The 21,642-nt window shown below is 47.2% G+C and overlaps 3 protein-coding genes across 19 annotated transcripts in view; 2 read left to right on the forward strand and 1 right to left on the reverse strand.

Annotated features, from left to right (window-relative positions):
* Glb1l (galactosidase, beta 1-like) lies at nt 1-11,198 on the forward strand. 2 transcript variants are annotated; one of them, XM_005395570.1, is made up of 17 exons: nt 1-87; nt 1,534-1,672; nt 1,847-2,013; nt 2,251-2,401; nt 2,570-2,630; nt 7,162-7,256; nt 7,347-7,521; nt 7,610-7,668; nt 7,770-7,891; nt 8,105-8,145; nt 8,341-8,459; nt 9,138-9,212; nt 9,324-9,413; nt 9,647-9,760; nt 10,044-10,175; nt 10,406-10,621; nt 10,773-11,198. In XM_005395570.1, exons 2-17 carry the CDS (start codon nt 1,604-1,606, stop codon nt 11,037-11,039), a joined length of 1,953 nt encoding a protein of 650 aa, XP_005395627.1. In that variant the 5' UTR covers nt 1-87; nt 1,534-1,603; the 3' UTR covers nt 11,040-11,198. The 2 variants fall into 2 exon arrangements, with proteins under 2 accessions (XP_005395627.1, XP_005395626.1); XM_005395569.2 differs by lacking the exon at nt 1-87 and adding an exon at nt 111-202.
* Nucleotides 11,147-18,763, reverse strand: Ankzf1 (ankyrin repeat and zinc finger domain containing 1). Of its 4 annotated transcripts, none has more exons than XM_005395567.2 (14): nt 18,603-18,763; nt 18,096-18,245; nt 16,471-16,583; nt 16,127-16,229; nt 15,832-16,025; nt 15,316-15,428; nt 15,076-15,223; nt 14,416-14,644; nt 13,901-14,053; nt 12,555-13,044; nt 12,301-12,412; nt 12,005-12,172; nt 11,667-11,752; nt 11,147-11,469 (listed from the first exon to the last, which is right to left on the reverse strand). In XM_005395567.2, the coding sequence occupies exons 2-14, from the start codon at nt 18,241-18,243 to the stop codon at nt 11,346-11,348; spliced, it is 2,181 nt and encodes a 726-aa protein (XP_005395624.1). In that variant the 5' UTR covers nt 18,244-18,245; nt 18,603-18,763; the 3' UTR covers nt 11,147-11,345. The 4 variants fall into 4 exon arrangements, with proteins under 4 accessions (XP_005395624.1, XP_005395623.1, XP_005395620.1 ...); XM_005395566.2 differs by having other exon boundaries at nt 18,579-18,763; XM_005395563.2 differs by having other exon boundaries at nt 18,545-18,763.
* Atg9a (autophagy related 9A) overlaps nt 18,217-21,642 on the forward strand; it is a 10,963-nt gene continuing 7,537 nt past the window's right edge. For 2 of the 13 annotated variants that reach the window (XM_013519837.1, XM_005395551.2), the window contains exons 1-5: nt 18,217-18,418; nt 20,005-20,062; nt 20,484-20,615; nt 20,701-20,744; nt 21,274-21,338. In XM_013519837.1, coding sequence (XP_013375291.1) covers nt 18,242-18,418; nt 20,005-20,062; nt 20,484-20,615; nt 20,701-20,744; nt 21,274-21,338 — 476 coding nt within the window. In that variant the 5' untranslated portion in view covers nt 18,217-18,241. The other 11 variants (XM_013519841.1, XM_013519842.1, XM_013519838.1 and 8 more) reach the window with 11 other exon arrangements.

Below are 21,642 nucleotides of genomic sequence, written 5' to 3' on the forward strand. Positions count from 1 at the left end.
CTGCTGGGCCGCGGGAAGATGTGGGAGAGCAGAGTGAAGAAGCTGGGGGCGGGCTAGACATAGAGGTGGACTGGTCCCAGGACCCGGGTAAGCGTTCTCCACTTGGCCTACAGTACTGGTCAAGACTCAGGCATTTGAGCGAAAGGGGAGCAAAGCCGGGCTCGACCTGAAGCCCCAGGACCACTATTTCCCAATGTCGGAGGTAGGAGGCCTCATAACTTCTGCCTACTACAGTGCAGCCCAAAGGGGGATCTAGGGAGGAACTGGGGCGGGTGGCCTGGACTTCGGGAGTACCACCTGTACCATCTTCATTGCCCTGGCGTCAGTGTTTAAGAGTTTAGACAGTTGAACCAGTTTGCCAGTTTCTAAATGTGGTCCTAAGAACCTCCCACCCGTGTGACCTCCGGTAAATTCCTTAACTTTTAAAATCTTCACTCTTCCTAGCTGTAAAACAGATATAGTTGTACCTAAGGTAAAATACGTAAATCATAAGGCCAAACTGAACGGGGCTTGCTGGCGCAAGGCTATAATCCTAGCACTCCGAAGGATGAGGCAGGAGAATCGCTGTGAGTTTGAAGTCAGCCTGGGCTACATAGTGAGGTGAAGGGCAATCAGAACTACAAAGTGAGACCCTGTCTCAAAAAACAAATAAATAAATAAGGCCAAACTGACTAGTTCTAAGTCTCAGCTCTGTTAAATAGTTGTCACACTGCTGGCTATTTAGTATTTTCATCCTTCAGTTTTCCCCTCTGTAAAATGAGAATAATTATTTCATGGAGTGGTTTGAAGATTAAATGAGGTGTAAAGTGCTTAGACACTATCTGGCACAAAACCCTCAATAACTATCAATAAAAAGAATAATAGTCAGCACTTGTTGCTTTGATCGTCTAGACTGTGAAAGCAGGAGGGATGGAAATTCACAAATCCTCAAGGCTTAGAACCAAGCAGTTGTCCTTGACATCTCTTGCTCAGATAGACCCAGATAAATTGGATAGGGGTGAATCTCCAAAGAAAATAGAATGATCAGGATGGGCTATTTTGCTGAAACAGCTTTTCGGGGAAAACATCCATCTTGTGACGTGTCCCCCCACTCCACGTCCCTATCACCATGAATATCTTCCTACAGATTCCCCTGGTTCTGAACCTATTTTAGCCCTTGGTTCTGACATCAAGTCATTTGGATTTCACCTGCTATGTGCCAGACCCTGCGCTAAATGCAGGAGAATTCAAGATGGACAAAGCATGTCCCGCCCTCAGGGCAATGCTTCTCAGTGTTGAATGTGCTCAGGCTCATCTGGGAATCTGTTAAAATGCAAATTCTGATTCTGTAGATCTGAAGTAGGACCTGAGATTCTGCATTTTTTAACAAGCTCCCAGGTCATGCTGATAGAGCTGAGTGTTGAATTGTATTTTGAGTAGCAAGATGTAAAGGATTTTAAAAACAAGTAGACTAGTGAGTGGCTGCAGACTGGAAACAAAGTCCTGGCTAAGTGCAGGGAAACTTGAGGTGGTCTCCATCCCTTGTGTGCCGAGGTTCACTCCCAGGAATCTGGCACCTGACAGTTGGACCCACAGCTCAGAGGAGAGGAGCCCTGTAAGCTCCATGGCTTGCAAGAAATCACCCTGCCTTCTCTCCTGGCTGCTGCCGCTCCTCATACTCCGGCTTCCCCAGGTATGATGAGAGGGCTGTGCTCCCTAACTGGGTGTGGTGAGGCAAGAACAATTGGGGCAGATGAGAGAAAGTCAACCACTAAACAGCCAGCTGAGCATATCTTCTGCTCCTGGTGGGCACAGACCCTTCACTACACAACACTGCTGAGCACAGGCTCTTCTCTTTGCTTTGCAGGCAGACGCTCGGTCGTTTGTAGTAGATTGGGAACAGGACAGGTTTCTGTTGGACGGGGTCCCATTCCGCTATGTGTCTGGCAGTCTACACTACTTTCGGGTACCGAGGGTGCTTTGGGCAGACCGGCTTTTCAAGATGCGATTGAGTGGCCTCAACGCTGTACAGCTGTAAGTGCTCACAAGAGCCTTAAAGGGGTGGAATTTACTTTTCCCACTGTCCCCTAGGAACTGGATTGGGAGACAGGCTCTGAAGAGGGGTTAGAACTGCAAAGCCTTGGGTAGGAGGGGGAAAGGTAGGGCCAGAATCTCCTTCCAGCTGCTTCCTGGAGATTCTTTGCAAGACACCCCTAGGGCCCTGCCTAGCATCTTCCCTCCTTGGGTCCTGTTAACCTCTTCCTTTCTCAGTTACGTGCCCTGGAACTACCACGAGCCGCAGCCTGGAGTTTATAACTTTAATGGCAGCCGTGACCTCCTTGCCTTTCTGAATGAGGCAGCTATTGCAAACCTGTTGGTCATACTGAGACCAGGACCTTACATCTGTGCAGAGTGGGAGATGGTGAGTTGGAGAAGGGGCCGAAGCAAAGCCACCCATGGTGGTTTCTCTCTGCTTAAACTCCCGGGCCATTTCCAGTACTATACTCAACACTCTCCCTTCTTAACTCTTCACCACACCCTCAAAACAACAAAGCCTACATGCTCCTTTTTGGCCTTTATGTTGTTTCAGGGGGGTCTTCCATCCTGGTTGCTTCGAAAACCTAAAATTCATCTAAGAACCTCAGATCCAGGTGGGTTGAGACAAAGGATTTCACATAGAAAAAAGCATACAACAAAAAGATGCATCATTTATATGCCCCAGCCAGAAAATACCATCCTCAGCCTGGAGATCATTCATTGAAATATTTATCATTGTTTCCTTCTTGCCCAGCAGGGTGTTAGAAACTAGAACCAGACAGACCCAATCCATGTGCAATAGGCCTTACAATGGATGATACAGATTTTAAAACAAAACAAAACACTATTCCCAGTACCCCTTATAGGCTGAGGCAGAAGGATCTCAAGTTCAAGCCCAGACTAGGCAACTTAATGGGACCTGTCCAAGAAAAAAAAATGAGGCATACCTGTAATCCTGTAATTCTAGCATTCAGGAGGCTGAGACAGGAGGATTATCGTGAATTCAAGACCAGCCTGGGCTGCATAGTGAGTTCAAAGCAAAGCCCTGTCTCAAAAAAAAGAAAAAAGGAAAAGGGCTGGATATGTAGCTCAGTATGAAGATCCTGGACTCAATCCCCAGTGTACCACACACAAAAAAATTACAACCTGTAAATGTACTTTACAAAAAATATAGAACTCTCCACACTGATTTCCACAGTGGTTACACCAGTCTATACTCCCACACAAAATAATATATAAACAAGGAGTTCATTAAGAGAGAGAGCCTCTTTTTGATAGTGCAGTCGAAAAGGCTTTTCTGAGAAGGTGGCATTTCATAGGACTTCTAGGGAAGAAGCAGCACTGGTCATGTGAAGAGTGAGGCAAGAACATTTCAGTCCAGAGACTGGAAAGGACACAGCAGGACTTAGGAATGTAGACCATTGAGGCTGGATAAGGGAGATGGTAATATGAGTTTGGAGTTGAGATAGACAATTGGTGTAGGCCATTGTATGGAGTTTGTAATTTATGCCAAGTACAGTAGAAAGCCAATGAAAATATTTAACCAGAGTGAGACATAACCTGATTTGTTTTACTCTTTAGCTTGGATGTGGAGAATGGACTGAGGGGTTCAAGGGTGGAGAACTGAGGCTATGACTGTAGTTGAGAACAGATATGACACTGCCTGGAGCAAGGTGATGGCAGCAAAAATGAAAGAGCCCAGAGTTGAAATATGGCTTGGAGGTAAAAATCACCAGGACTCGTTGATAGACTTTGATTGGAAGGTGAGAGATGGGGTTTTAGAAGAATAGAAAGGGCCAGAGGAGAATAGAAAGGGATCACGTTTCTGGCCAGTCCAGATGGTGGCAATATTTACTGACATGGGGTAGAGGACACTTGGGGTACAGATGAACAACTGAGGGTGCTGGAGAACCTTATGCCCCTTCCAGCACTTCCCAACCCTGGCTATGAAACATGACAGTGGTGAGGTATGACTGGAACACAAACATGTAGTCTCTGTTTAGCTCAAGACAACTGGCAAGCTCCATGTAAAATCCATGGGGATGCCTCAGGCCTTTTCCTCCTCGACCAGCCAAGCCTGTAGCACTCAGGACGGCTGATTGGTTTCTCTGTCCTTCAAATTTGTTTGGAGGTTCTAGCAGGGGAGTGCAGCTACTCCTATATGCTTGACTGAAGAGCCATTCTCTGTTGGAAGGTAATTCTCTTCCACTGAGCACACAGCCTCAGGAGGGAACACAGGGAATGGTGCGGGAGAAAGGGGACATCTGCTGAGCCAACCAGATCAGCCAAATCAACCTTGGTTATCAGTGTGACAAACATCCCAGCTAGGTCACTCTTATCTGTTGCTTTTTTTTTTCTTTCTTTTTTTGTTTTTTTTTTGGTTTTTTTCTCTGGTACCGGGAACCGAACTCACGACCTTGCGCTTGCCAGGCAGGCACTTTGCCGCTGAGCTAAATCCCCAGCCCCTTTTCTTTCTTTTTGAGAAAGTATCTTGCTGTGTAATTCAGACTGGCTTTGAACTCACTATGTAGCCCAGGCTGGCCTCAAACTTGCCACGATCCTCCTGCCTCAGCCGCCTGAGTGCTGGGATTTACAGGTGTGCTCCACCATCCCCAGCTGCATCTTGTCTTTTTGAGATGGGCTGTTCTCTCATCTGCCATATTGTCTCTCTTATCTGGTCTCTGTACTCCTCCCCAGTCTTCCTGACCACTCCATCTCAGTGTCTTCCTGGCCCTTCTTGATTTTCTTTTCCTCGAAATGCTGAGGAGTATCCGTGTTCAGTCCCTGGATACTTCTTCCATCCATCCTCATTGCCTAGGTGATCTCATCCATTTGTGTGACAGAATTAAAATCCACCAAATAGCTAATGACTCTTAAACATGTATCTCTATGGCCAGGACCTTTCCCATGGGTCCATTACATATGCTCAACTACCTATGTGAGTTTTCTATTTGAACAAATAAAAGGCATAATGATATAAGCAAGCTGCTAGTATTGCCTCCCCAACCAGCTATTCCCTACTGTCTCCCCATTTTAGTTAACACAAGTCCATTTTCCAGCTGAGCAGCTTGGATACTGTGGTATAATCCCTCACTCCTGCCTTCCTTCATATTGCCTTCAATACATTAGAAAATTGCATCAGCTTTACCCCCACATCACTGAATTGAACTATTTTCTATCACTCCTCTGCCACCAACTACCTCTCAGCTTACTAATCCTAATAGCTTCCTAACTGGAGTCCTTTGTTTGCCCTCTCTCCCATGTATTCTCATTACAGCAGTCAGTATGACAGTGTGACTGTTAAAATAGAAGTTTAAGATACATCTCAGGTCATGTCATTTCTCTGCTTAAACCTTCCCAGTAAATTGTCATCTTACTCAGAATATGAACCATAGATTCCTTAAAATAGTCTACCAGATCCTGCAGAATTGGCCCCAGTCACCTTCCTGACATCTGTCCCTCTCCCCGTTTTCACTCTGCCCCAGCCTCCACCATAGGTACCTCACTGGTGTTCTTCAACCCTGCCAGCCTCTGGTTTTGAAGCCTCTGCATGTGGTAATCCCTTTGTCCTCCTGCAGAAATTACCTCAACCAGGCTCCCTGGCCACCCTCTAAACTTTAAGATCCCCTACTGTGCCATTTTTATCTCCTTCGCTGCCTCATTCTTGGCACTAAAAGATACTATTTCCCCTTATTTATTTAATTTACTGTCTCCCTCCATCACTAGGAAGGAAATTCCATAAGGGCAGAGATCTTTATGCCTAACACCTAGAGCGGTGCTTCGTGTATGGTCAGCATCTATAAATACTTGCTGAATGAATCAATGTGATTTAAAATATGTTTGGATTAATGAGAAAGGGAGTAAGAAATGGGAGGAGGGCAGTGGGCATAAAAAAGATTAAGATGTACTGTGTACATGTACCCCCAGATGAATGTAATCATTATGTGCTGCAAACGTACTAATAAAAATTTTTTAAAAATATATCTTTGGGTAAAACGAGGCAGTACAAGCCAGGCGTGGTGGTGCATACCTGTAGTCTCAGCACTCAGGAGTCTGAGGCCAGCCTGGGCTACATAGTGTATTCAAGGGCAGCCTGAACTACGTAGCAAGACCCCATCTCAAAAAATAGAATAAAAATTCAAAAAATGGTTTAAGAATCAAAAAGCATCTCCAGAGTGTCTTAATTGACTCCACCTTTGAGAGTCTGCTGTCTGCTAGGTTTCATCCTTAATGACAGGGATGTAGCACGTGAACCTGCCAGGCAAGCTTCCTGCTCACCAGTGGAAGACATTAGCAAGAAACATCGACAGGCACAGATGCTCAATTATAATTTAAGTACCTAATAGAGAAGTGTGTGGTACTGTGAGAGTATGTAACACAGGAGCTATCCTAGTCTGGGATATCAAAGGTTTTCTTGAGGAAATGAAATACAAATTAAGAATTGACACGAGTTGGAACTGGCTAAATACAGGCAGATAGGAAGAAAAATGTCAGAGGAAACAACATGCATGAAGACCTTGAGGGGAAACCACAAAAATCACAAGAAGGAGTTAAAGGTTTAAGGCATGATGCCTGAATTGCCGACTTAAACCACTTGGACTGTTAGTTAATTCCTTCAGGGTGCAAGCCAGATGCTCTATGAGTTTCCATGGTACATCATAGGTAAAAGTTGATTACAATGATAACTCTATTATGTGCTTAACTTTTTTATTATGTAGGTTTTGGCGGGGACAGGGCTGGGGTGTGAATCCAGAAAGCACTGAACTAGATCCCCAGCCCTTTTTATTCTGAGACAGTCTCATAAAATAGCCCAGGTTGGACTCAGACTTGCAATTCTCCTGCTTCAGGCTCCTGAGTAGCTGAGATTACAAGCATGCAGCACCACCATGTCCAGCTCTTGTACTTTTAAGGAACATTAAGGTCCTGTGTTCAAATTCTATTGATATGCAAGTTTCTAAGTGTTCAAGGCTGAGAGTTTCTCCTAAGAGTCATTGCTTCCCAGAGTTAGTTGTGAGCAAGTAGGGTGGAAGCGGCAGCCTACAGTAAGGGCAGCACTGAAGTTGCTACTGTAGCAGGGATGCTGGGGGCGGGGGCTGCAGAGGTAGCGGGGACCCCTAATGAGCAGAGTGCTGCTCCTTCCTTTAGACTTTCTTGCCGCAGTGGACTCCTGGTTAAATGTCTTGCTGCCCAAGATATATCCATTTCTCTACCACAATGGAGGCAACATCATTAGCGTTCAGGTACACGTGGGAAGTCGACTGGGCAAGGGAAGGAGGTGCAAGGGGTGCTTATCCTTCTCCACCTCGTCCGCATTCCCTTTCCTCTGGCAGGTGGAGAATGAATATGGTAGCTACAAGGCCTGCGACTTCAGCTACATGAGACACCTGGCAGGACTCTTCCGTGCACTACTAGGAGATGAGATCTTGCTCTTTACCACAGATGGGCCAGAAGGACTCAGATGTGGCTCCCTCCCAGGACTCTATGCCACTGTAGATTTTGGTCCAGGTCTCCTAAACAAGGGATGGGAGTGGAGCCTTGGGAAGAGGGAACTTTTCTGTGATACTTATTTTCTACCCTTGCCTCCTTCCTGTAGCTGACAATATGACCAAAATCTTTAGCCTGCTTCGCAAGTATGAACCCCGTGGGCCACTGGTGAGGGGCCAGAGGGGAAGGGAATCAAAGCAAGAGTCGGGATGGGAATGGCTTCAACTTGGTTCCCACCTACTCATGGCTCTTTCCATTTTACACCCTAGGTGAACTCCGAGTACTACACAGGCTGGCTGGATTACTGGGGCTACAATCACTCCACTCGGTCCATTCCATCAGTAACCATAGGACTAGAAAACATGCTCAAGTTGGGAGCCAGCGTGAACATGTAACTGGAGACACAATACAGATCTGTTACTTGGAGCTGGGGGTGAATGTTAAGATTCACTGGGTCAGGGGCTGGGGATTTAGCTCAGTGGCACTGCGCCTGCCTGGCAAGTGTGAGGTCATGAGTTCAATTTCTGGTACTGGCAAAAAAAAAAAAAAAAAAAAGATTCACTGGGTCAGCTTTTATCTTTCCCCCTGCCCTCCCTCCCTCCAGGTATATGTTCCATGGAGGAACCAACTTTGGATACTGGAATGGTAAGTATAGGTGGCCCCTAGGGCAGGAGCAGCGAGGTAACAAAATTAGATCTCAGGGCTGGATGCGTTAGCATGTCTAGAAGGGCAGCAGTGCCCCTCTATTATGCTCTGATGGCATAATTCTCTGCATTAAGTTCTTTGCTTACTGCATCATCCAGAACATATCATGAATTAATGAAATTGTTTCTACCCCAGGTGCTGATGACAAGGGACGCTTCCTTCCAATTACTACCAGCTATGACTATGATGCACCCATATCTGAAGCAGGGGACCCCATGCCTAAGCTTTTTGCTCTTCGAAATGTCATCAGCAAGGTGCCTCCTTTTATTAATTTTGGAGAAGGGAGTGCCCAACTCATAATAGGATCCCATAAATTGGTGGTGGCTGTCTGGGCCAGAGCTCTTTGCACATCCCATGGAAGTTATTTCCTATTCACTCAAATGGGACTATATGGGGAGTTACACATGTGTGTGCAAAATTATAGGGTCTTCATGATCTCTGAAAGCCCTGAGCCCCAAGATAAGAAACTTGCTCTAAACCAGGCATCATAACATATACCTATGATCTCAGCACACTGGGAGGCTGAGGCAAGAAGACCTCAAGTCTGAGCCCAACCTAGTAACTTAGCAAGACTTTGTCTCAAAGTGAAAACTAAAGCTAGGAATTGTGATGTACACCTGTAATCCCAGCACAGTGGGAGCTGAGGTAAGAAGACTGTAAATTCAAGACCAGCTGGGCAGTCTAGTGACTTAGCAAGACCCTGTCTCAAAAATTAAAAAATAAAGGTAGGGAAGGCTGGGGGTATAGTTCAGTGTGAAGGCCCTGGGTTTAATCACCAGTACTACAATCAATAAATCAATGGTTGGGGATGTACCTTATTGTATGGCCCTGTGTTCCACCCCAATACCACCAAAAAAGGTCTTTCCTGTACGGCTTTGGAATAGAGGTTGTTTCTGTCATTTTCCTATGGCTCTGAGAGGATTTGGGTTCAGTTTCAGGAAATTCCTTTGGGACCTTTACCTCCTCCCAGTCGCAAGATGGCTCTTGGACCTTTAACCCTGCACCTGGTAAGTTTCTCTCCATCTTTCCTGACTCTATGCTTTTACTCTGGATAGCTACCTGGTCCTGCCCTCAATCCAGAAACTTCTTATTCTGATTCTTGCCCCTTATTCTAATAGGATGGAGGTTTGCTGACTTTCCTAGATGTTCTCTGCCCCCAGGGACCTATCCGTTCATTCTTGCCAATGACCTTTGAGGCTGTTAAGCAGGTAAGACAGGGGCTGGGAGTTTAGCTCAGCGGCACAGCGCCTGCCTGGCAAGCACAAGGTCGTGAGTTTGATTTCAGAAAAAACAAAACAAAACAAAACAAAAAAGTGGGTAAGACAGAAGCCTATATGCGGTAGGGAAGGCGATTCCTAGAATGAATGCAATATAGGCAAAAGTTCCTTTTAGCTATCAATCTTCTTGACAGTGTCTTTTTCTTTCGTCCTTCCATACGTAGGACCATGGCTTTGTGCTATACCGGACCTATCTGTCTTTCACGGTTTTTGAACCAACACCCTTCTGGGTGCCAAATAATGGAGTCCACGACCGTGCCTATGTGATGGTGGATGGGGTGAGAACCTAAGTCCTGGCTACCTTGTGAGCCCTAGTTTCCTCCCTTCCCCCAATACATTTGGCCTTATGTTCTCCATCTCTACCCTTTCTACTGCCTGCTCCTATCTGCAGAGGGTCCAGCGTTATAAGCTGGAATGAGGATGAGTCTGATTGATGGGTGACTGAAAGATGGCTTCATTCTTCTTGCCCTCCACATAACTATTCTAATGTGGCTCCCTGTACAGGAGCCAAGAGCTAGACACTAAGCTCTTCCTTTCATAGATCCTGTCTCTTATCCACAGGTGTTCCAGGGTGTTCTTGAACGAAATATGAAACACGAACTGTTTTTGATGGGGGAAATAGGAACTCAACTGGATATGTTGCTGGAGAACATGGGGAGGCTCAGTTTTGGGTCTAACCACAGTGACTTTAAGGTAAGCTACCTTTGCCTACACTTTCCCCCTATTATTCTTATTGACTATCATCCTTGAAAGGATAGGGTCCTAATGGAAGAGCAACCATAGCTGTGCCCTTACAAGTTAAAAGAGGAAAGTAATAGCTTGTGGGGTCCTGGACATGGCTACCATTATATCTCAGGGCTGGATTAGGGCTATTGTGGCCTTTGAGCTTAGTGAATAATCACCTCTCATTTGCCTCCCCACAGGGTTTGTTAGAACCCCCAGTGCTGGGGCAAACAATCCTTACCCAGTGGATGATGTTCCCTCTGAAAATTGATAATCTTGTAAAGTGGTGGTTTCCCCTCCGGGGGCAGAAAAGAAAACAGCCTACCGCTCCCTCTGGCCCCATCTTCTATTCGACAACTTTTCCAATTTTAGGCTCAGTTGGGGATACATTTCTCTATCTACCTGGATGGACCAAGGTATTGCTAATGGTTGCTAGTGGTTGGCAGGGTGGGGGTGCTAAAAGAAAAATCATGTAAAGAAGGGGAATGGATCAGAAAAACAAATTGGGGTCATTCTATCCCCTGGAGAGCTGACCCCCTTCATTTCCCTACTCTCCGTCTCCCCCAGGGCCAAGTCTGGATCAATGGGTTTAACTTGGGCCGGTACTGGACAAAGCAGGGGCCACAGCAGACCCTCTATGTGCCAAGACCTCTGTTGTTTCCTAAGGGAGGCATCAACAAAATCACATTGCTGGAGCTAGAAAATGTACCTCCTCAGCCCCATATCCAATTTTTGGACAAGCCTATCCTCAACAGTACCTTGCATAGGACACATACTGATCTTCTCTCAGATGCACAAAGTGCCTATCAACCAATGGAGTTAAGTGGGCATTGAAAAAAAAGATGACCCTAGGGCCTGGGACATGGAGTGGGCAGGATCTTTTGGTGCTGGCCATGGTGACCATAAGACCAGAATACCTCTGAATGTAAGTACAAGTGCAGTTTCCTTGCCAAACTTTATTGTGATTAAAGACCAGAGACAGTACCAACTCCATACACCCCTGTGGCCCTGTCTTTGCCCTGGTTCCTGTACATTCCTTACCCTGCTCTTTCAACTACTGTCTGGTGTCTTGGGAAGAAGAAAGCTAGGACTGGTGCAAATGTGTCCTCTCAAGCTGGGCCCAGGTAGAGCTGTGAATGATCAGGAAGAGGGCCTTCCTGCCTGAAAGCGATGATCCCGGAGGCAACGTGTGGAGCAGAAAGAGAAGTCGAGGTAGTGAAAGGGAACGAGGCCTTGGAGCGATGCCCCGCAATTCCAGCAGCGTCTGAAGAGGAAGAAACATAGCTGGACAGGTATCCCAGAAACTTTCCAATCCAAGCTCCCCCCAGCACTCCGAAGTTCCCAAGTACTTCAAATCCCCTCACCATCCCTGTTGAATACCAGTTTGGCACTCATTCTGTTGCCCCAAATGGTCCCTACGACATTAGAGTCCACGCCTTCATCCAGCCCCTGGTCCCATACCGAGCATTGGCGACCTCGGAGTCAGGGACTGGCGGGGCAGGGACCCCTAACTGGGCAGCAAGCCGGCGCTCTGCAGCCAGGGCTCTCTGAGAAAGAGAAGCTGTGTTAGTTTACCCAAGAAGTGACAGCTGCTCTCTGGGAGGGGATGAGACCTCTAAAGAAGCTGGCCACTGTTCTCTCTTGATGGTGGCCCAATCTCATGCTGTAGTGTGTACTTCTTTTCCTACTTTTACTTGGCCCAAACTCACTCTGTCGAGTCTGTTTCTTTCTCTACCTTGAATAAAATGTTGCTACTGTCAAAGAAAGAAGGCTTGCTCTGGCAAACCCTGCAGCTTCACCTTCTCTCGGTCACTGAGCGCAGCAAATCGGCGCTGCTCTTCTTGTTCCTGTTCTTCCTGCTCCTGCTGCTTCTGCTGCTGCTCCTCTCGCTGCCGCCGGGCTGCCTTCTTCTCCCTCTTCCGTGTAGCCTGCCGTGCTTCCATTTCTGGGGTCAGTGGTCCCGGCACCTGGGGGATTTGAGCAGATATTAGGTAGGATCCATACACATTACCTCTGGTAAAACTACATGTAAAAAATATCTAGCCAGAATCCACAGTGCCTTCCCACTCTGCATCTCCTTCCTTTTCCAGCAGACCTGAGCCTTGTCGTAATCATAAGCATCTGGATTCCTCCCCATGAACCTTCGGAACTCATTTCGTGTTGATTTGTCAGCTGCCACAGTATAAGGTGGCCGGGCCCGGGAGTCCCTAGGTACAAAAATGGGTTCAGTTTGCCCCCTATCTTGCCCAACACTGCCCAGTCAGACAAAAGGAATACTAGTAAGTGGCCAATGCCATTAAATTATCCTCTTCATACCCAAAATGTCCCAAGAGGGAGACCCTTACTTACTGCATAGTAGGATCAGCTCCTGCCTCCAGCAGCAGCCGAACCACTGAGCCTCTTCCAGCTGCAGCTGCTGCATGCAAAAGGGTATGGCTACCAGCACCCAAGGGGGCATTGAGTAGAGACATAGCTTCAGTGGCTAAAGCCTCAGCAGTTAGCTGGAGCTTCAGCTTTCCAACATCTCCAGCTCGGCAAGCAGCTAGAAGCACATCCCAGAGTTCTGGCTGACCAGGGGCCTTTGTCTCATTCACTGAGGACCCCAAGGGGGCTGCAACCACCTGGGTTGACTGAGCTGATGAAATGGGCTCATCTTCTTGGGGTTGCTGATTAAGAGTCATACATGCCCTAGCGTCATGGTCTTGTGTTTTCTCTTTATTCCTTTTTCTCCTCCTCCTTTTGGGCAATACTTCAAACTCACGAAGGTCCAGGGTTCCCAGTGTCAGCTCCACTAACTCCAACTCTACCTGGGATCCATCCTCGTCTTCCGACCCTGAACCTAGAGAAAAATCTGCTATGATAGATCCATCTAAGACATAAGCAGACTGTGGGAGGATGTGAGCTGCCTCTGATTGATCATATCTATAAAGAGATATTTCACAGAAAAAAACAAAAAACAAGGGGCTGGGGATTTAGCTCAGTGGCACAGTGCCTGCCTGGCAAGCGTGAGGTTGTGAGTTTAATTCCTGATACTGGAAAAAAAAAAAAAAGATATTTCAGACCATCTGGAAATGAAATTGTTTTTATTTCGTCTCTGGATTCTTTCTATGAGCAGCCTTAGAATGTGCACAGTAAAGGAAAACATGGAAGCACCTCTTAGCCCCCAACCACAGCATCCAATAAATAGTGTGAGACTTAATGCCATTCTTTCTTTCTCTTTCTCTCTCTCTCTTTCTTTTTAGTTTTTGGTTTTTTGAGATGGGGTCTTGCTATATAGTTCAGGCTGGCCTTGTACTCACTATGTAGCCCAGAATTTGCAGTGATCCTCCTGCCTCAGCCTCCCAAGTGCTGGGATTACAAGCATGTGCCACCATGCCCAGCGATAGTTTCAAGCATCTACTGCATGCTAGGACTTTTCTAAGCACTGGGGATATATCCATAAACAGAGAGTAATAGGAGATTTGGAAAAGTCACTATATGCATCCCAGTGATTGCTAGGACATATCTCACTTAAAAGCAAACACTGGAGAGTGAGTGTGTGTGTGTGTGTGTGTGTGTGTGTGTGTGTGTGTGTGTGGTATGAGGGCCCACCTATCAGCTGGGTGATAGGTAAGTTATGAAAAAAGAAAATTTGCCACTACATTTCCAGGACAGACACCCAGACAGATTTGACAGCTGCCAGATATTGCTCAAACCCTGTTTAGGTGATTCTCCATTCTGTCCAAGCTCCTCATTTTCATTGCTCAGGACTCTTTTTCTTTCTTCTTCAGTTGGCTTCTTCCTCTCCTTTCTCACTGTTTTCCAGTGTGCCTGAGGTGAGTGCAACCTGACTGTTTCCGGAGAGTTCTCTGTCATAAAACAAAAGATCTTCCTTAAACTTCTCAGAGGAGAAGTTAGCTCAGGTTTCTCTCAATGAAAACACATAATCTCGGTATAGTGGTGCATGCTTGTAATCCCAGCACTTGGGAGACTGGGGCAGGAGGATTGCAAGAGAGTTTGAGGCCATTCCGAGCAACATAGTAAGCTCACAGCCAGCCTGAACTACACATCAAGACTCTGTCTCAAAACAAACAAAACCCAAAACCATAATCAGGTCTCAGGCTTCAGTACAAGGGCTAAAAAAATCCTGTGGATGTACACATGAAAATCAAGGCTTGAGCTAGAATACTCTAAGGGCTAGGATGTCTTCGGCCCTGCTTCAGAGGCTCACCATAGACATGCAAAGTGGTCAGCTTATAGAACACCCTCTGGAGCTCTTGGAAGGTGGGTCTGCGGGTGGGGAGAGGGATATCCCAAAGTCGAGGATCCTCCCTTTGCAGTGGTGCTCCATGGCCTCCGAAGAACAAGGACCGACCAGAACGGGGGGCACGCAGCAGTATTATCCTGGCCTCCTCCAGAGCTTCAGCCCAGCCTGGCCCTGTCAGCAGGTCACGAACATCCTAGAAAAGAAAATGGCATATCTTCATTTGCTATTTTAAAATCTCTAACCAACTGGCATAGTAGCACACACCTGTAATCCCCAGAACTCAAGAGGCTGAGGCAGGAGGATCACTGCAAATTTGGGGCGAGCCTAGGCTACATAGTAAGTTCAAGGCCAGCTTGAACTACATAGCAAGACCCCATCTCAAAAAATAAAAGTAAAATACAATCTCTAACCAAAAGCTGGCCCATAGATAATTTGCAGAAAATTAGAGGTAGAGAATAACATAAAAAGAGAAAGACATCCTACATATCCCTAGTCTACTTTATCTGCGAAGGAATAATGAAAATTGAAAGGATGAGTTCCAAACCTCCCCACTGTAACAATTAATGAGTTGAACTAGAGGGATAAAAGTGATTAGGATCACTACATCTAGTAGGCTAAACTTACCTTATACAGTGTGGCTTCATTGTAACGCCTCAGGTTGGCTCCGGCAGAGCAAGATGGCCTACCCTGGGCATCCCGAAGACCCTGGGCTGTACCCCGCTTGGCCCGCACAGTGTATCGGTGAAAGGTTTTATGTGTTACCACTTCTCTTCTGTAGACAGCACAGACTTAGTACTAGAGACAAGCAGGTGCTCTAGACTAACAGAATCCATGCTATCCTCACCCCATGCAGCACCCTCTCACCCTTGAAAAATGGCACCAGCAAAATGCCCAGCTGCAGCCATGAGCACCACACAGTGTCTTGGACCTCCATTTTGCAGGCTCTGTAGCAGCAATTTTGCCTCATCTGGGGGAAGCTGTATGACAGAAACACAGCAGAAACATTCTATTTGTTGTACTCATTGACAGCATGAGAGCAAGTGCCAGACTGCTTCACATACATGATCTCATTTTTTACAACCACCTCAAGCCTTGTTTCTGTTTTACAAAGAAAGAAATTTGAGGCTTGAAGAGATAGTGGTAGAAGATCAAGAGGGAGAACCACAATTCAAACAGAGAATGGTCCATTTCCAAACTTAATTCCATTACACTTGACGCTTTCAAGATTTACGCCACTTGCAATCCAAGACTGTGCTGTCAAGTGTGATACCTACATCCAAAAGGAGGAAGGGAAGCAGTGAGACACGGACTGGCAAAGGAGAAATGTGGTCTAAATGTACAAAAAGCTGAGCTGACCACACAGCCTGTGCTGTCACTTGCCTGGTGAGGACCTAGGACACAGCGGTAAGCTTGAAGAAATTGGCCCTGGGCATTCTGGAAAATAACCCGATGAGGGTAAAAGCCTCGAGGTCGGTTAGGCCTCTCACATTCAGCCCTCTTCTCGCCCTGCGTGGGTAAATCCTCTTCACTGGCCGAGTCTGAGTCTTCTGATCCTGAGATGCTGGAAAGATCTCCTGAAGACAACGGGACACACAAACCTGGTACCCCATCTTTGACCTTTCCTCAGACTTTAGGAACTCCTTCTACCCCAGTGCCCTACTCCCACCAGGATCACCTGTGCAGCTCTGCTTTTCAAAGTCCAGGGCAGACAGAAGAGGCTTGTCCTTGAGACGTTGCTTCAGATTAAAGCGATGCCAGTCAAGCTTATAATGTTCTCTCTGGTACAAAGACAAAGAGGGAGGGAGAAGACAAAAATGTCCCAACTTGGCCTTGTCTAGTAGTGAAAGCCACTCACAGAACTCCAGGAAGTATGACCAGGTAACACCAACTGCTTTAGGTGAGCATAGGCAACTGCTTTAGGAAAGCATGAAGATAAATATCTACCTCTTCCTACCCACATCATACTTTTCTTCTTAATAGTTAGTCCCAGATGGCCTAGATGTTATACTGGCCTCTTACCTGTTCCTGGTGGTGCTGGAAGCTCTGGTTACAGGCTGAACAAAATAACTTCTCCGAACTATCAGGAGGAGCCTGGAGTACTTTTCTTTCTGGGCTTGCTTTCTCCCCTGAACCTAAATAAGAAAGGGTAATTGGAGGTAAAAAGGGAGCAGTGCCTGGAATTATATTCAGTATCTGATAATACAAAGAAGAGGAAAGTAAAAAAGAGATACCATGACCTTGCCTTCAAGGGATTTATAATCCAGCAATCATGAAGTAAACAGTACAGCAATCACTCTTTACAATAAATATGCTTCTGAAAAGATGTATTTAAAATGAATGTGGCCGGGCGTGGTGGCACACGCCTATAATCCCAGCACTTAGGAGGCTGAGGCAGGAGGATCCTTGAGAGTTCAAGGTCAGCCTGGGCTACAAGTGAGCTCAAGGCCAACCTGAACTGCATAGCAAGACCCTGTCTCAAAAAGACCAATAAATAAATAAAATGAATGTAAATAAAGCATTGCATTTAAATCAGCCAAAGAGACTGTTCAGATGAATCCTGTAGAAAATAACTTACAATAAGGTTAAATTTTTCTTTCTTTTTTCTCTCTTCCCCTTCTAGTGAAGGGGACTGAACCCAGGGTCTCATGCATGCTAAGCAACTGCCCTACCGTTCAGCTACATCCACAGTCCCAAAACCACTTTTTCCATCTTATTTATTTCCATATTATTTCATTAAGCAATGCATAACACACTGTATACTACACAAATATACTGTAAAACTTCTAACAAGAGTAAATGACCATAACTGAGCTATTCTTTTCATCAACCAGGAAAATGTTTCTTTAATCAGTGCTCTCCAAACCCTCTGACACAGTTAACAATTAATTCCAGAGCTCTCCAGCAAACTCCACTGATACGGAGAGTGGGCAACCCGTTTTCCTTGTTTTCATTAGTGAACTTGCTGATACACCCATCCAGTAGCCACTCCCAAGATGAGCAAACACTCCCATGAAGACAAGTCCAGGGAGAATTTCAAACCACATCTTCATTCAGTTACCAAAACCAAAACTCTACTTCCAGGTCCCCAAAAGGTGTCTGAGTTTCAGCTCCTTCCCAGTAGGCCATAAAATTATTTTATTATATTTTTTGCAGTGCTGAGGATCCAGTCCAGAGGTAGGCAAGCACTTTACTACTGAGTTACACCCTCACCTCTTTATCTTAATTGTACAAACTACTTCCTAAATGTCATTTTAAAGCTTACAATTCCAATTAATCTAAAGAGAAATGTAAGAAAGCAGTACCCCAAAGTGTAAAGTTTTACAAAACCAATAATAAACTGTTTTATATCACTGGAGTCCGGTTAAATTTGGAACATATCTAGGTATTCTGAAGTGGTTTTGAAGGTAGTGGTGTTAATGTAATGAATCACAGCAATATCCAAAGACTTGTTTGAAGACATCTCAGGGGCTTGTGCTAGAAACTACCCCGAGATTAAATAAATTTTTAGAAAAACTGTATCCAGCAGGAAGAAAAGTCAGTTGGGTTCCTGAGCTGGTAAATACCAGTGAGAATGTTCCCCGGAGGAGTAATACGCTCTAATGAGCCCTGTTCCTCATGGATCCACCCCAAATCTTCTCGGATACCTGGACAGGAAGTAGGCAGAGCCCGAGCCAGAGCTTCCCTGGGATCCTGGCTCCTCAGGCTCAGGCCCCGAAGGATTGGAGCATCCGCGGTGAGGTCAAACAGGGAGACCGACACAGGTACTGGCGGGGAAGCTGGAGCCGGCGACATGTCTAAATCGGAATTACTTAGAAGCTGTTGCTGGAGCAGAACAGGAGTTAGAAACAGAGCCCACCACAGCGAGATCCTACTGCCACGTCTCCTGCCTGCCTGCCTTCGTTCTCCTCAACCTACAAGACCCTTTGGCCCTCAACCTGCTACTAGGAGTCAGATCCGCGGTAAACAGGTAACCCCGCTCCATTTTCTCAAACCCCTGGTCTCAGACCCCAAAAGTGTAGTGGGGAGCATCCCGCTCCAAATAAGAGTCCCACAGTTGACTCAATGAGTTAATCACTGATGTTGCCTAACCGACCTTCGTTACCCAAGAGATAAGGTCCGGCACTGACTGAATCTTAGAGATTCGCCCTTGCCTTCAGAAACTGCAACAAGTTTCCCGGGAGCCGGAGAGGCACTCAAGCCTTATTCGAAAGTCAGATTTTTGCAACACCACAACAATCCCGTCACTACGGGGTCGCGAAGAGGACAAACAGCGTAGCCCGCACCCGAGCCCCTCCCCACCCAGAGTACATGATTGGTCTTCTGACCTCCAGGCCCCGCCCCTAGCCCTTAGTCCCACCTCCTGGGCCGAGAATTGGCCGTCGTGTCTCCACCCCTCATGTTCATAGGCCAGGCTAGCTGCGGGTGACAGTGAGTGGCAGACGCCGGGCCTAGCACTCGGGATCTGGCCGAGCCGAGCCGAGCCGAACAGATCGAGAGTCTGGAATAGCCGGGGTCGCGGTTCCTAAGGTGACACGCGAGACTGGGCATTGAAATTCTGGGCCCAAGCTGGACCTGGCCAGGGTGCCCACGTAGACCAAGTGAGCTGGCGGCGAGTAGCGGGGGAAGGGGCGCCTCGGGCGGGGCGGGGGCGCGCGGCCGGAATGTTTTGATAGCGGGCGCGCGCGGACGGGGGCGCGCATGGGCGGCGGGGCCGCGCACGAGGTAGACCCGCTGTTGGGAGCCAAGCCCTACTCGGCTCGGGGCCGGCCGACCCTAGGGCGCCTGTGCTCGGTCCGGCGGCGGGGAAGCAAACCCAGCCCACCGGGGGTATCGACCTTTTCAACATCCGCAGGCACCCATGAGCCAGGCCCTGCCTGACTGGGGTCCCTGGGCCCTGGGTCTATACTGACCCGGTGAGTGGTGAATTCCCTGAGAGACAGAGCTCTCAATAACCCAGCAAATCCCACTAGGGTCATGTGAGGCCAAGACCCACGGTCCTCGGGGTCTGCACTGTCTGGGTGAGTACCATCTTGACCCGGCCTGGCTCCAGGGATCGAGGGAACCCACAGATTCACCCAGGATCTGGGTCTACACTGACTTGGAGTTTCCTATGCAGACCATGTCTGCTGGGTCTTTGGTGCTAAAAAAAAACAAAAAAAAAAAAAACCCCAAAAAACCAAAAAATCAGGAGGAGAGGTGGACCAGAAAGATCCTCTTCAGAAAATACTTCTTGGGGTTTTGTGGACGCTAAGAGGCATGTCTAATTTCTGAAACTGGAGTGGAGCAGTGGAGACAGTCCAGGGGGGCCACCCATTCTCCATCCTGTACTGACTCAGTCTCCACAGGTCAGTAGGTTTACTCCCTGGTATTCTAGATGTGGATGGGTGGCCTTCTATAGTACAGCCGATGGAAGGGTCTCACAGTCCTAGGCTGGAAGGTGCCTCTTCTTCACTTGGTCTCCCTGCCCTCCTCCTTGTGGTACTTGGGTAAGTGGGAGGGTTGGGATTCTGTCCCCACTCCCGGTTCTCTGGGGCCTGACACCTTCTCCTCCAGCAGCTGTCAAGCCAGGGCATCCAGGGCTGGAGTGGAGCAGACACTGTCCATGGAGCTGGTAGGGCCATGTGCTTATCTTAAACCTTTGTTTACAAAATACTTTCAGACTGCTAGTCTCTGGGCAGAACAGGGTTTCCAGGAGGGGCAGGGGAGGGAAATTTCCTTCCATTGAGTAGAAGATGAAAAAGCCCCCCCCGCCCCCACCAAAGGGGCAGATTCTGGCTGCAAGCTAGGGAGGCATCAGTAGACACCCAGTAAAGGCTCTGGGAATGACTGACCATTAGGGGTTAAGGGTCCCCTAACCCCTCAAGCTTACTACTCTCCTTGGCTAATATCTCCTGCTCTGCCTTCGAGCCAAGGAGGCTGGTGGTGAAGGCAAAGCCCAAGGGAATCTTTCTCACCCCTGCTGTTGTAGGCAGAGCAGTAGATGAGCAGCACCTGATTCTAAACCAGGATCTCTTCTTCCTCATCATTGGCAGGTGGACAAGGTGGACAGGGGGCGGCGGTGATGGCTCAGTTTGACACGGAATACCAGCGCCTAGAGGCCTCCTATAGCGATTCACCCCCTGGGGAGGAGGACCTATTGGTACATGTGGCTGAGGGGAGCAAGTGTGAGTTGCTGTGGTATGGGGAGAGTTGAGGGATGAGGGGCTTTTGTTCCTTCAGGGCTCTGACATTTCTCTTCTCTGCCCACAGCACCTTGGCACCATATTGAAAACCTTGACCTCTTCTTCTCCCGAATATCCTTGGTGTCCCTGTGGTGGAGCTCTGGGACCCTTAGCCCCTCTCTGAGCCAGGTCCCTGAGGGGAATTTGGGGTAGGTTGAACTCTAATCCCTGAAAGAGGAAACGACATCCTGAGGCTGACAGAGGATAGTGAAATAATGATCATTAAAAATAATGATACCCTACACTTGCTGAGATCCCTCTACCTGTATGTCTTTTGTGGTGTTGATTTATAAGCAGCCTTTCTAAGGGTGATCCTCCTTTCTGATAGGATTTTAATCATGGTAATAATTAATGTCTTTTGACTCATTCTTTGTCAGTTCTGTGTCAGATACTCTGCATGGATTTTCTTGGACCTAGTAATCCTATAAGACAGGTATCACTATCCCTAATTTACCAGTGTGGGCAAAAACTTAAAAGAGGTTAAGTAACTTAAAGTCATATTCTACAGAGTCACAGATTCAGGACCTAAGCGCGGGTGTGTGACATCAAAGTCTGTGTTCTCAGTTGCTCTTTACTGATCACTTTTTCTTAACATGTACACGTTTATAACCTACACCAGAAGAATGGCTTCACATGTATGCTCATTGGGGAGATCTTTGAGCTCATGTAAGTATGTGAAAGGAAGGGACAGATGATGTGGTGAAAGAATACATCTCAGTCTTTCTTTTCCTTGTGCCAATATCGAACTCCACTGACCATAACGCTCGGGCCCATGCTCAAAACTCTGCAAAACCTCTATAGTTCTGGGCCCTGTGTAGCACCAAAACATACTTGAGGAAAGAGCCTGTATGCTGCTTTGGTTGTACCTTCTAGGAGGGAGGAGTTTTATGGTGTTGCTGAAGGGGAAGGAGTTGGGAAGCCCTCCCAATGAGAGGGCTTCTATTCCTATCTTAAAGGGCTTCTGACTATA

Source organism: Chinchilla lanigera, unplaced genomic scaffold (genome assembly GCF_000276665.1).
Source record: "Chinchilla lanigera isolate Chin_1 unplaced genomic scaffold, ChiLan1.0 scaffold00052, whole genome shotgun sequence".
Classification (NCBI taxonomy): domain Eukaryota; kingdom Metazoa; phylum Chordata; class Mammalia; order Rodentia; family Chinchillidae; genus Chinchilla; species Chinchilla lanigera.

Excerpts from the sequence above, each read along its gene's own strand:
- Glb1l (XM_005395570.1), top strand. The coding sequence starts at position 1,604 with ATGGCTTGCAAGAAATCACCCTGCCTTCTCTCCTGGCTGCTGCCGCTC. Across the intron at positions 2,014-2,250 it reads GGCCTCAACGCTGTACAGCT|TTACGTGCCCTGGAACTACC; the intron begins GTAAGTGCTCAC and ends TTCCTTTCTCAG. Across the intron at positions 7,669-7,769 it reads ATGAACCCCGTGGGCCACTG|GTGAACTCCGAGTACTACAC; the intron begins GTGAGGGGCCAG and ends TTTACACCCTAG.
- Ankzf1 (XM_005395567.2), bottom strand. The coding sequence starts at position 18,243 with ATGTCGCCGGCTCCAGCTTCCCCGCCAGTACCTGTGTCGGTCTCCCTG. Across the intron at positions 16,584-18,095 it reads TCTGCCTACTTCCTGTCCAG|GTTCAGGGGAGAAAGCAAGC; the intron begins GTATCCGAGAAG and ends TTTCTTATTTAG. Across the intron at positions 12,413-12,554 it reads GGAGCTGATCCTACTATGCA|GGACTCCCGGGCCCGGCCAC; the intron begins GTAAGTAAGGGT and ends TTTTGTACCTAG.